Source organism: Sinocyclocheilus rhinocerous, unplaced genomic scaffold (genome assembly GCF_001515625.1).
Source record: "Sinocyclocheilus rhinocerous isolate Xijiao unplaced genomic scaffold, SAMN03320098_v1.1 scaffold5064, whole genome shotgun sequence".
In the NCBI taxonomy this organism is placed as follows: domain Eukaryota; kingdom Metazoa; phylum Chordata; class Actinopteri; order Cypriniformes; family Cyprinidae; genus Sinocyclocheilus; species Sinocyclocheilus rhinocerous.
In genome coordinates this window covers 166,697-180,514 of record NW_015636846.1, presented here as the reverse complement: position 1 = coordinate 180,514, position 13,818 = coordinate 166,697, and the positions used below count along the sequence as shown (strand labels likewise).

At 36.4% G+C, this 13,818-nt stretch overlaps 3 protein-coding genes across 4 annotated transcripts in view; all 3 read left to right on the top strand.

Annotated features, from left to right (window-relative positions):
• Nucleotides 1–2,090: 2,090 nt before the first annotated feature.
• On the top strand, nt 2,091–5,975 carry LOC107748211 (phosphatidylinositol N-acetylglucosaminyltransferase subunit A-like). Its single transcript, XM_016562929.1, has 7 exons — nt 2,091–2,300; nt 2,611–2,933; nt 3,019–3,451; nt 4,158–4,290; nt 4,391–4,523; nt 5,009–5,215; nt 5,597–5,975. The coding sequence occupies exons 2-7, from the start codon at nt 2,634–2,636 to the stop codon at nt 5,852–5,854; spliced, it is 1,464 nt and encodes a 487-aa protein (XP_016418415.1). The 5' UTR covers nt 2,091–2,300; nt 2,611–2,633; the 3' UTR covers nt 5,855–5,975.
• A 1,643-nt stretch (nt 5,976–7,618) lies between these two features.
• LOC107748226 (ankyrin repeat and SOCS box protein 11-like) lies at nt 7,619–11,090 on the top strand. The gene is made up of 7 exons (XM_016562949.1): nt 7,619–7,730; nt 8,897–8,976; nt 9,143–9,250; nt 9,351–9,501; nt 9,588–9,722; nt 10,699–10,884; nt 10,966–11,090. Exons 1-7 carry the CDS (start codon nt 7,634–7,636, stop codon nt 11,088–11,090), a joined length of 882 nt encoding a protein of 293 aa, XP_016418435.1. The 5' UTR covers nt 7,619–7,633.
• A 1,105-nt stretch (nt 11,091–12,195) lies between these two features.
• Nucleotides 12,196–13,818, top strand: part of LOC107748209 (synaptotagmin-like protein 5) — a 23,009-nt gene continuing 21,386 nt past the window's right edge. For both annotated transcript variants that reach the window (XM_016562924.1, XM_016562923.1), the window contains exon 1: nt 12,196–12,317. The gene's annotated coding sequence lies outside the window, so the exon portion shown is untranslated. The remainder of the gene's footprint in view (nt 12,318–13,818) is intronic.

The following is a 13,818-nucleotide window of genomic DNA, read 5'->3' as shown; positions in this document are numbered from 1 at the left end:
CAAAAAATCGGATATGGTCAAAAGATCGGATCTGTGCATTAAGACTTGCAGTGTAAACGTAGCTTGTCTTAATGAGTGAGTTGAATCCTTAAATCAACCGATTCGTTTAAAATGCTAATTAATTTAACTTAGCAAAGGACTGTACTTATAGTCTGTTTGAACCATTTACTGGTCCGTGTAATGCTGAAAAACAAAACAATGTGTTGCTCGGATACGCATTGATGGGGCAAAACAGAATTTTGTGTCTGAAAGTTACTCAGTAACATGTTGTTTATTGTACATTTGCGATCGTGCAGATATTCAGAAAAACAGGACTCTAGTTTGTGTGATAGGCTAACTCCTATATCATAGGCATTCACTCATTAAATGCAGGGTTCGTTCAACGAATATATTTCCATGACTTTTAAGGCAATATTTATGACCGAATGCTCCATTAATTTACACAAATGTTCAGATTTATCATAGCATATGCTAAGGAAAATTAATGATTATTAATGATATTTGTTTGCTTTCTAATAAGCACAGGCTGCGACTGTGCCATGCAGAGAACATAAGTTACATAAGCACATAAATGAATGCCAGAATGTTAAGTATATTGTAATTTGCTTAGCCAGTATTATAAATTAAAACTCAGGACCTGAATTTCGTTTTAGAAACAGTTTTGGTGGAACACATTCAGGTACAGAAATGCTGCAGAAATGGAATAAACTGTAAATTAAAAACAGTAAATTCACTGTAAATTAAACAACAGATTAATTCTTAAAATTAAAGTTACAAAAGTTATTCAGTCAAGAGCAGTGAGTGATTTTGTCTTTTTTTTGTTAACATGAATTAACAATAACCAATAATTAATTAACATTGTTAACATTAACATTTGGTATGAAAGTGCTACCTGAAAAAGTAAAAACAGTTTGTTTTATTTGTTTTCTTGTGCTATTGCTAGTAACTTGTTAATTTATTACTGACCGTTTAATTGTCTTTATGTAACATTATTTATTAAAATGCAAGGTTACTTGAGTCAGGAACAATGAAAACAATAACTTTTTTCTTGAGGTGTTTGCGAGGCGGCTTCTACATAAAAAAATCTGTACAAACACTTACCTCCTATTGTAACATTTTGACTTCTCACTAAAACTCATTAAAATAAGCAAAATGTAAAATGTTTAGGATTAATCTACAGTAGTAAGTAGAAGTAAGTGAAATGTGTTTTACCACATATTTTACTATGAAATCACCAACGCTCTGTCTGTCTCAACAGTGCCAAACACTGGGTAAATAATTCCAGTCTCTTTAAAATCTACGTTAAAGGCGTAGATATGTCTTCCTTTCTCTGCATCATAGAAAGAGACGTGGCCCTCTTCTATGTCCAGATAAACTCCTATTTTAGAGGGTGTTGGCAGGTCCAGTTTAGTGACTGGTTCAGTCAAAGCCATCAAAGTTCCCAGCTGCAGGCGCAGATTCCAGTACCCTGTTTTTGTGTTCATTGTCACATAGCCATTTCGAGGGGCTGATTCCTTCACAACTCCCACCTGCCACTCACGTTTCTTCCTCACATCTACCTCCCAGTAATGAAGACCTGTGCCATAACCCTCTTTAGCTTGAACACACGTCCAACCATCAAATTTAGATCGCTTCCACTGATACCCATGATGCCAGTAATCAAGACCTGTATATTCTTTTGCTCTCAAATTTTTTTTCCATCTTCAGAGACTAGGAGATCTGGGTTGGCTGTGTTTGGATCCAGAATTACATCAGCTTCAAGAACAAAAGGAAAAGGTATTGTATTGATTCTTGAACTCTGTATTCATTTACATTCATATCACCTGATTATGAAAGCTGCAGTTGAGCTGTAGAGGATTTAGTGAGATCGCCTGTTAGGCTATATGGTGGAAGAAACCAAGATACAATCGCATTACCTTATGCGACATCGCAAAAATACGATTTATGAGACTAAGACTTAAAGTATTTACCTAAAAGTATTGTTTTATTCTGACCGGAATCAAACTTTTAGATCTTTGTCAAGGTAACATACTGTGTCCCCTAGAGGGCAGCACTTACCATCGCATTAAATAATTTTACCCCATGAAGAAAAAACTCCAAAAACCACGGAAGTAGACGTGATGGTCTGCTGTCTCGCTTGTATTTTATTCCAGAAAAAACTATTTTCATTTCTGTGATGGCAGAACATGACGAATTAACAATGGATTTAAAATGTGCTAAAGATGTATCTAGATCCAGCACACATCTTCAACTCGTCTCGTACACATCGTCTCATATGTTAACAGCTAGCGATTGACTGGGTGAGTGTTTTAGTATTTTAGTGTCATTCATGTAAATGACACGTAGTGTTAATGCACGTAAAATGTGGTAAAATCGTAAAACTCAAGATTATTTAATTCACCCGTTTGTCTATTAAGTCTCCGTCTATTAAATCAAATCACTATTGTCACATCACCATAATCCGTAACGTTGGGTGAACGTTTTGAGTGCAGTTACAGTGTTGTAGTAAAGTTTAAAACCACAATATACTGCAATCTACATATAGTATGGCTGAGAGCAGAAGTGTGTGACTGTCTTGTGCTGAGGTGCATCTCTACTTTTGAATGACAGAGCACTGAGGACTTCACATCACCATGGGCCACAGGAAGAGAGGTCACACTCATGCACCTAAAACCCCTTCATCTTTGGACACACACTCCTCCAGCAGCACACTGCGACACACTGATCACGAGCAGGGCATGAAGCACAGGATATGTATGGTGTCAGACTTCTTCTACCCAAACATGGGTGGTGTGGAGAGTCACATCTACCAGCTCTCACAGTGCCTCATAGAGAAGGGCCATAAGGTTGTGATCGCAACTCATGCATATGGAGACCGTCGTGGGATTCGCTACTTGACCAATGGACTGAAGGTGTATTATCTACCACTGCAGGTGTGTTTTACAATATACTACGTTTGTTTAAAGTGTCATACATATCACACTTACCACTCACATCCCCATGTCTTTTTCTTTCAAGGTCATGTATAATCAGTCCACTGCGACCACCTGCTTTCACAGTTTGCCGTTACTCCGGTGTGTGTTTGTGCGTGAACGCATCACTATTGTGCACGCCCACAGCTCCTTCTCCGCAATGGCCCATGATGCTTTGTTCCATGCCAAGACTATGGGACTCAACACCGTCTTCACAGATCACTCTCTCTTTGGATTTGCGGACCTGAGCTCTGTACTGACCAATAAGCTGCTGACTGTCTCTCTGTGTGACACCAATCACATTGTGTGTGTGTCGTACACTAGTAAAGAGAACACTGTACTGCGAGCTGCTCTTGACCCTGAGATCGTCTCTGTCATCCCTAATGCTGTCGACCCCACTGACTTCACCCCTGACCCCTGTCTCCGTGACAACAGCAAGATTACCATTGTGGTCATCAGTCGACTGGTTTACAGGAAAGGTAGCTAGAGGATGGTGTTTTTATTTGCATTACAGAATAATGTATTGATATATTTACATTTACATTTAGTCATTTAGCAGACGCTAAGAATTTCATATATGCAAGTTCTGTTTGGGGGTAATGATAATCTTTGAATAAAATGTAAATTTCAAGAAAAGTTTAATTTAACGATTCTAAAAATGTAATGTGAAGTAGCTATCAAGTAAATAAATGCCCAATTACTCCTTGAATACATGTAAGAGTAAATCAAATTAAAAATAAAATCAGATTTTTGGGGGGAAAAAATTATTTTTCAAAAAAGTAACAAAAAAAACATGTTTTTTAAATGTCATGAGTTATTAATAAATGTATATTTTAAAAACAATAATAATAAAAGCTAGTGTCAAGCTACTTAATAAGGTTTTCTTTTCCAGAATTTCATTTTTAGGCATTTTTAAATTATGATATCAGGACAGTTGTACTGTCACCCTGAATTGTTTTCCAAAAATTATAAAAAAGTATTTTTTATTAAATGAATGCTCTATTAACTATTAACTATTTAATTAACTATTATGAATTCATTTTAGAAATGAAAAAGGTGTTTATCATTGAAGAGGTGCATTCCATGTATGAATTGCAATGATTTTTTTAGGTAAAGAAAAACAGATCTGGAAAAAAATAGCATAATTTCATTGACCCTGTGATTTGTTGGCTGGTTGTTTTACAGGGATTGATTTACTAAGTGGAATCATTCCTGAACTATGTGGAAAGCATCCAGATCTCTGCTTTCTGATAGGTGGAGAGGGACCCAAAAGAATCATACTGGAAGAGGTTCGAGAAAAATATCAGCTTCATGACAGGTATGAAAGTCAGTGGGCATGAGAAATTATCTCTTGATGTGAGTTTATGTGTGTCTATAATTTCTTTTTTTATATACATATAATTTTTATGTATATAAAGGGTTCGTCTGCTGGGAGCTCTGGATCATAAAGATGTGAGGGATGTTCTTGTTCGGGGTCATATCTTTCTCAACACTTCTCTCACCGAGGCCTTCTGTATGGCCATAGTGGAGGGAGCCAGCTGTGGGCTGCAGGTATGTGGGGTTTTTGCTATTAATATGTATGAATGAAAACACATAATAGAAGTAAAATGGGTTGTAAATGGCATATCATGTTAACTGCAAGTTGTGCAATAGAATATTGTGTGACATTATGCACAATATATGTTAGATGCATACATGTTTTAAATGTACAATTAACTGGTTTCCATGTTGTAAGTTTCTTTAATTGAAAATATCTAAATAGCCTACATGTAATTAGTCTATGACAGGACTGAACAGCAAGGACTTTTGGCCCAGACAGACTAGTAGTTCATCTTTTTTTTTTTTTTCCCACACAGATAAATAATACATTTTTATTGTTTATTTTTTGCTAGAATTGTTGCTATTATTATTATTATTCCACATTTTTTTCTTTACAAAAAGAAAAGAATCCCCTGGCCAACAGCCCTGATTTTTGGATGTTCATCAGTGATCAAATCTAAATAAGCACTGCTCTCTGTGTGCCTGCGTGTGTACAGGTGGTGAGCACCCGTGTTGGAGGTATACCTGAAGTCCTGCCTGATGAGTTGGTGACTCTGTGTGAACCATCAGTTCGTTCACTTTGTGATGGCTTGGAAACTGTAATTGCAAGAATACGCACAGGAAACGTGGCGTCTCCTGCCACCATCCACCGCAAGGTCCGAACACTGTACACTTGGAGAAACGTTGCCGAGCGCACAGAAAAGGTGAGTTTTAATACCATGCTTGAATTATTTGTTGGATGCACATTTGTTGGGTAACTTTAAAAAACGATTGGTAAAGTCTTTAATGCTCACCAAGGCTGAAACTGGAAACTGATTCAGATATTTTCATGAGTCTTTTAATGAATAGAAAGTAAAAAAAAAAAAACATTTATTTGAAATAGGAATCTTTTGCAACAATATACATTTCTTTACTGTCACCTTTGATCAATGTAATGCGTCCTTACTGATAAAAGTATACATTTCTTTTAAAAGAAATGAATCTTACTGACCCCAAGCTTTTGAAAGGTAGTGTATTTTATTATTAAATGTTATTAGAATAATTGTATAATGAGCCCACTCTCTGTGTGTGTGTGTGTGTTTCAGGTGTATAATCGGGTGTGCAGGGAGCCCGTTTTGCCATTTTCTGAGCGACTGCATAGACTGCGCTCTCACTGTGGTGCTGTGGCAGGCTCCATTTTCTCCTTTTTTGCTGTTATTACCTTCCTCTTCCTGCTTCTCCTGCAGTGGCTCCGCCCAGATCATCTGATTGATGTTGCTATAGACTCATCAGGTCCCCACAGCCGAATGGGGCAGCAGCTTAGTAAGAAGAAAAGTAAAACACCAAACCCAGCTTTGTCCTGATTAATGATCTAACATGACCTCACATTAGTCTCATGGTGGACTTTATTTAGAAGGGGAAGGATGCAAGTAATGAACTGAACTAAACCTGTTGTACCGGTACGTCATAGTGTACTATGGTACATAAGCCGCAGCAAAAAAAAATGGCTGCCCACTGCTCCGGGTGTGTGTGTGTTCACTACTGTGTGTGTGCACTTTGGATGGGTTAAATGCAGAGCACTAATTCCGAGTATGGGTCACCATACTTGGCCACATGTCACGTCACTTTCACTTTCAAAACATGTACTGACTACTGTTTACATTCCTGTATAAAACAGCGACCTCAGGTGAAGAGAAAGCTTTTAAAAGCTATCCTCAGCCACTCCTATAGTCCCAGTGCCTGCTTTTGCACACTGAAACGCTGCCTTTAACTGAACCCCCATCAGAAAATAGTCTAAACTTGTTGAAATTGTTGCACATATGTTTTAATGTCTAGATTTAAGATAAATGACAAACAGTCAAACATTTTTCTTCTAACAGCACATCTGTATGGTGTAGATGTGATTTAAACTGATTTAAATGAGCTGAACTGAACGTTTTAATGCCAAACACACCGTTTATGAGCTCTAGTGGAGGTATGAAATGTAAGATGCATCATATCTGTTAATTTTTTTTGATCTGACAGTGCTTGTTTGTCTTTAAACCGGTTCTTACTGAAATTACTTCTTTTTATTGGCAGATTTTGGATAATGGTGTAAATGCATTTATTTAAACCCAAACATAAAACACATACAGTACACTTGATTTTGGGCGCTATACTTTTCATACCTGCTTTCTTTGTTGCACCTATTTTATATTGACCTTCTCTGTGAGTATTGTGAACATGATTATAATGCACAAAAGTTCATACTACCTGAAGTGGGTGTGAATTTGAATTGTTTTTGTTGACACAATCTACAATAAACTTTTTTTAACATACCATAAGTATACATTCTTTTATTTTTTTAATGTTGATATGAATTGGGATTTTGTCCATGCAATAACATAAAATCTATGTAAAATTATACTGGAAATGTGCAACTGTTGAGTATAAGTGTGGTACATTATGGTAAAGTAGTTGTTTTTGTTGTAGATAACAGTCAGGGTCTCTCTGGATCAGGAATCTTATGCTAACACCCAAACAGGGCAGATAATACACACCCTCACCCATTCAAGGCTAAAACCAGGAGCCGTTAACACACACTTATCGCACGTTCTGACTGCTTTCACACACATGCACATTCAATAGCCACCCTTGGACGGTCCTGTTCCTGCATAACACTGCATGTAAATCATGTTTTGCTGGAGTGGCAGATACTGTATCACCAATTACATTTGCAGTTATATAGGCTTAGGTTCATGGCTAAGTTTTAGCTATTTTGCTTGCTGTATATGCAAAATCATCTGTTTTTGAGGTTGTAGATCAAAGTTTGTAATTTTAAGATGAATTAAGTTTCTGTTACGAAAGTTTCATTTATGTCATTGATTTATTCTCTGAAACTGGTTAAAGGGGTTTTGTATGTGTATGTTTTTGACTCATTTTGAGGGGATGTGTTTATGCGGGGGATGCTCACCTCTCAAGTTTAAGGAGATGGGGGTGCAAGCACATATCACTGATAACAGAGGGAGGTGCATTCTTGCCAAGGGGGGTTCTTGTTTCTCTGAAGGCCATATAAACTCCTCTGAAGAGTTTCTCTGTGCTCCATTATCTCAATTGTTCTCTTCCTGCGAGGTCTCTGAGTTGGCTTCTTGTGAAGTTTAAAGATGGCTGTGGTTCATGCTGAAGTGAATGTCTGGAGCAAGCCATGGGATCACAGGTTTCAGTTGTATGGAGGACATGTGTGTAATACACTAATGGCAGGTAAGTTTTCATCCTCTACCTCTGTTGTTGTCTCTCTTCCTGAATGTTTTTAGTAGTCAGACTTGTAATGTTGACCACAAGGACCAAGGACTCTTTTCACTTCATTACATTTTTTGTTGTGATATCCACTGAATTGTCGCCACTGGACCTTGAGAAAGATGTACTATAGTAATACCAAGTCCATACAATTCAATTATTATACACGCTGAAATAGAAAAAGACTTTGACTTTGGCTTGAAATGATGGTCTAGAAAAGCCTGTTTAACTTGTTTTTGTTCTGGCTTAGTTTTAAATGCTTTTAAGGGATACATTTATTCTAAAAGAATGGTGTAGGTTTATACTTTAGGGATGAAACAGTCTCCGGATGTTTGCTAAATTGACTTCTTATTGAGGTCAGAGTTGTGACTCAGTGGGCTATGCACATGCTCAAAACATGTACGAGCCATTGGCTTTCAAATTTAAAATTTTGCCCTGGGACATTTTCCAATTCCAGTCCCCCTAACTCACCAATTTTCCTGACTATACTTTACAACAATAGCAAAAACGGAAAATATATAAATAAAATACTAATACTCATGGAAAAATCCTTAACCTTCCCTTTAATTATTAAAATATAACAATTATTAATAAATAAAGTTTATTTATGCAGCACATTTCATACACAATGGTAATTCAAAGTGCCTTATATTAAAAGGATTTTAAAAGTCATCAAAAATAATAACAGATGCATAAGAAATAACAATAAATGCAATTAAAATAATATTATAACTTTTTATGTATTCTTAAAGGGATCGTTCACCCCAAAATGAACATTTTGTCATCATTAACTTTGAAACAAATTGTTCCAAACGTGTTCAATTTTCTTCTGTTAAACACAAAAGAAGATATTTTGAAGAATGTTGGTAACCAAACAGTTGATGGTAACCTTTGACTTCCATAGTATGGAAAAAATACTGAGGAAGTCAATGGCGTCAACTGTTTGATTTGGAACAATTTGAGTTAATGATGACAAAATTTCATTTTTGGGTGAAGTGTTCTTTTAGGAGTAGAGATTGGTTTTGTCTGTATACATACATTATTATTAATTGACATAAAAACAACAAAAGTGTATATGGCACATCTTCATTTAAATATCCATATACATGTCCATGTCTCTGCTTTATTAGATTCCTGGGATGACAGAACACCTCTACATGACGCTGCTTTGCAAGGAAGATTGCTGCCATTACGAAGACTGCTTTCACAGGTACTGATGGAAGAAACACTGGCATAACATTTTTCAAACCGAATAGTTCACAACAATATCTGAACACTATAACAAAAATCAGTTCTTAAAAACAGACTTTGTATGAACTGAATACTCCCTTTTGTGATTGAAGGAAATTAATTGTCTATGTGTGCATGTGTACAAGGGGTACAATGTGGGAATGGCTACATTAGATGGAATCACACCACTGCATGAAGCATGTGTTGGAGGCCATTTCACCTGTGCTAAACTTCTCCTGGAACATGGTGCTGATGTATGTATATACCTTTCCCTTTATTTACAGTATCTGCCTTTATTTTGCTCATTGTTTCTGCATAAACATGCATTAATGGCTAACATATATATGCATTCAGGCCAATGCTGTCTCTTTTGATGGAGCCACTCCTCTCTTCAGTGCATGCTGTAGTGGAAACCCCGCCCTCGTCAGCCTCATTCTGATCTACAGCTCTGTCCACCATCCAGCTCATCTGCAGAGCTCACCTCTCCATGAAGCAGCAAAGAGAGGTATGTGTGATGATTTGTATGAATTTGCAATGCACTGAAAACATTGGGATATCAGTAAACCAGATGTCTTTATGTATATGTTTCAGGTCACACAGCATGTGTTGAACTGCTGCTGTCTCATGGTGTGAATGTGGACATGGAGGTTCCCAGCATAGGAACAACGCTGTACTGTGCATGTGAATCCAAGGCAACAGAATGTGTACAGAGCCTGCTGATCTCAGGTCAGAATCACACACACACACACACACACACACACACACCACTCTTAATAGGTTAATAAATACATTTTAGGGCCATTACGATCATTACAGAAATATAATTTTCGTTTTGGTAATGCATTTTACAGTAATACAGTGTTTAATTTTGCGTGTTCTCAAAGGTTCATTACATTGTGTAGTATAATAAAAAAATATCCTATAGAGATCATGTTTTCTCTTTTTTAGCTGTAACTAAATTAAATAAACACACACACACACACACACAAACACACACACACACACACACACACACATATATATATATCATTATTTTTAATATACTGTTCCAGCATTTATTCATATTATTATTAGCTTTTATTTTTTAGCTTTTTTCAGTGTACATTTTAGTTTTAGTAATTTTATGAACATCTGTATTATTTTTTTTTATATTTCTACAACGTGTAGCTTTCATTAATTTTTAATTTTAGTTCAGTTTTAGTTTTAGTAAGTTTAGCACTAAACAAACATTGTCAACAAAGTCTATATATTTGTAATTTTTAGGTTTTCATTTAATGTTTATATATATTATTATAAATGTATAAGTTTATATAAATATATATTTATATTATTTTATTTAAAATGTATTTTAATACCTAAAATGATTTTCAATAGTCTTAGTTTTAAAAGTATTGTCATATGTACAGGGTACAGTGTACTAAGTACAATGAAATTCTGAACAGGCAGTGCAAACAAACTACACAGATATAGACATGTACAGTATATACAGTGCTGGATGTACATGAATGTATAAGTATGCATATAATAAGTTAAATTATTGAATAGATTATTAAAAAGCAGCAGTAGCAGCAAAATAGGAGATTATCAAAGCTCTCAAGGTTTTAGTTAATAATACCAAAACTGCTAATGAGAATAAGTTTTTTTCAATACAGTAATACAAATTTGGGTGGAAATTTTAACACTGCTTCTTGCCTCCCTCCAGGTGCTGATGTACAATGTGGGCGGGGTCTTGACACACCTTTACATGCTGCAACCATGGTGGGCGGGGCAAAAGAGGTGGAGCTACTGTTAGAGCACGGGGCTGATCGGACCTCAAGGAACTCTGAAGGGAAGAAAGCTCTGGAGTTGACAACAGATCAGAGCATCAAACATCTCTTGCAGACTACAGGTAAATGAAAATATAGGATATCATATGAAAACTCAGTGTGCACCTGTGTGCTGCGATACTGATTTTGGCTGGGTTCTGCAGGTCCGTGCTCCCTGTCTCAGCTGTCCAGATGGTGTATTCGACGTTCCCTGGGACAAAAAGGACTAAGCAAAACCAAGATGCTTTGCTTACCACATATCCTACACAATTATCTTCTCTATCATTAAAACACACATAAACAATCCCTGTCTAGTGTCCAGACATGGTTCACATAGTAATCTTGTTCTTTTTGAATAACATTTTGTACACATTTTTATCTGTAAATCATCTTTTTTTGTAAAAGTGTATCCTTTTTTGTTTTGTAATAAATATTTTTATACATTTAAAGACTTATTTATTTGTTGAAATTAATGTATGACTATACACACACACACACACACACGTTGGGTTTCCATGTCTAATGGAGACATCATATATTTTTATACTGTACAAACTGTCTTTTCCATCCCCTTACCCTAACCCTACCCCTAAACCTACCCATCATAAAAAAAAAATCTAAAATAGAAAGTTTTGTTCTTTTAGATTTTCAAAAAAATCATTCTGTATTATTTATAAGTCTTTTAAATGTTTATTTATAAGCCCTTTTCCTCAATTCTCTCCCCACAAGGTCAAAATTTACTGGTATTATACTTGTGGGGACATCTGGACCCCATAACGTAGGGAATACCAGGGCCACACACATATGTCTACATACGCACATGAACATTCATTATGCCTACTAATTCAGACAGAGTAAAGACTAAATTGACTATTAAATGTATGTTTTAAATGTCTATTAACTCTGTAAACGAGCATTACCTGAACTAACCAGCAGGTGACACCTTTGTAACATATTTTATAACATTTTATAGTAATTTTATAGGATAGATTATGATAAATCACACTCTATAAATGGCTTTAAGATTCTTCCTATTTTCAGTTTATAAGTGCTTTGTATGCTAGTTTTTTATGCAATATAGGGTCAATACAAACAACAAATGGTGACTGAAAACAGAGGTTAGTAAAACTATAGGCTAACATACATTAAATAATAATAATAATAATAATGAACATTAAGATATCTATCTATCTATCTATCTATCTATCTGACCGACTGATTCTACATATGCTGACAAATATGCTGAGGATATACCCTCTCCATTCTGAGAGCGAGATTATGGCATCCTACGATGCAGACGCGTAGAAGACTGTGTGTGTGCGTGTGTGTGTGTACTCGGTCACGGGGAATCCGTGGGAGCGCAAACTCCGCCCACGCCATGAACATCTCCAGCGGTGAGAGCGTGGGGGGGTTTGCCTCGCGCTCGGGCTGCAATGAACACGGCGATACAAAGCTGCTCTTGACCATGTAACAGGATTGCAGTTCACGGGATATTCACGAGCGAACGCTGCGGCAGGTAGGACATCAGTTTATTTCCTGGTGGTGCTTCATGTATGCGGCTTGAGGGAATAAACGCGGCTTTACGCTGAGATGGACACAGGAACTTCAGTGCTCCCATTCTGTCACCTCTTCAACTGTCTGTTTCTTCTTTATACATAGGTTACATCATCTTAAAACAGTCTTAACCCCACAAAAGTCAATGTCAGAGGATATTCCCTGACGAACAAGCCTGTTTTAACGCTGTTTGTGGCATTACATATAATGTCGTCTCACCAGGTGTTTGAACAGGTGCAATGCAGCAGAGCGTTTTTCTATTTATCGAGGTAGCCTGAAGTCGTTTTCATATATTTGTACAGGCAATTATTGCGAAAGTTTAAAAGTGTCACCACGGTTCAATCCGTGGTGTTTATTGCACATATTATGTGAAGCTAGTTGTCCCACTTTTTACTGCAGTGAATATTAATAGGGTAGGTTTATTTTTGAAAGTCAATTTCTGTGTAGATACATGATTTAAAGTCTTGGGGACAAAATGTCTTATGTGTCTCATTGTGATTCTGTTGTGTTCACTTGACTGCTATTGAGTAAATATGATGATATTTAGAATTTTTTTTGTAGCATATAATTCACAAATATCATTTAATTTTAATTGAATTACCTAATTTAGTTATGAAACATGAAAAAAAAACGGTGAAATCAAGTTTTGCAATTATATGGGTATGAGGATACCTAACATATGGGATAGGATAGCTAAAACACCTTTGTACAGTGATGATTTTTGTAGTCAGCAAGATGTTCTTTAACCTGATAACATGTGATTGCCTGGCGTGTGCTGTGCTTATCCTTTAGTATGATTTAGTATCCAGAGCTAAGACATCATGAATGGCAAACTGGCCCACTAGTAAGTTGTTGCCTGTAAACTATTATCTGTCTAATTTGGTTTACTCCACCCATTTAATATTTAGAAACACAATTTTTTTTAAAGCTGTTACAGTGATAATCACACTGAGAACCAGAACAGACGTTCTACTGGTGTAGCCTACAGATTAAACTCTGTGGCCACTCACACGGGTGGAAAAATGCTGGTGGAAGTTATACACACGGATTTGAGTCACAGTGGTGACACACGCAGTGACGGGAAAAACACCTCTTGGCATTTTAACCTCTTGTCACATGCTGATAGGTAACCGTTTAAGATGTGATGTGTCATCTTTTGTGTACTATGGGCAACAACATACAGTAAATCACTTCTGTTTTCTGAAGCATTAGCTATTTATACCCGAGTGAGACATAATCAAGATAAGAGGCAGCTGGAGGAACAGCACATCAGTTTGACTGGCCAAGGGAACATTGTATTGCTCAGATGTTCATACTCTTTCTCCGGACAGTTATTTATGTTTAATGCAAGTATCAGATGTTCCTTCTAACACAAGAAAAAGTAGACGCTAATGTGACAATTGTGAACATACAATATGAGTATAGCGCTGTATTATTATATTATTTTTTTCATTATATATATA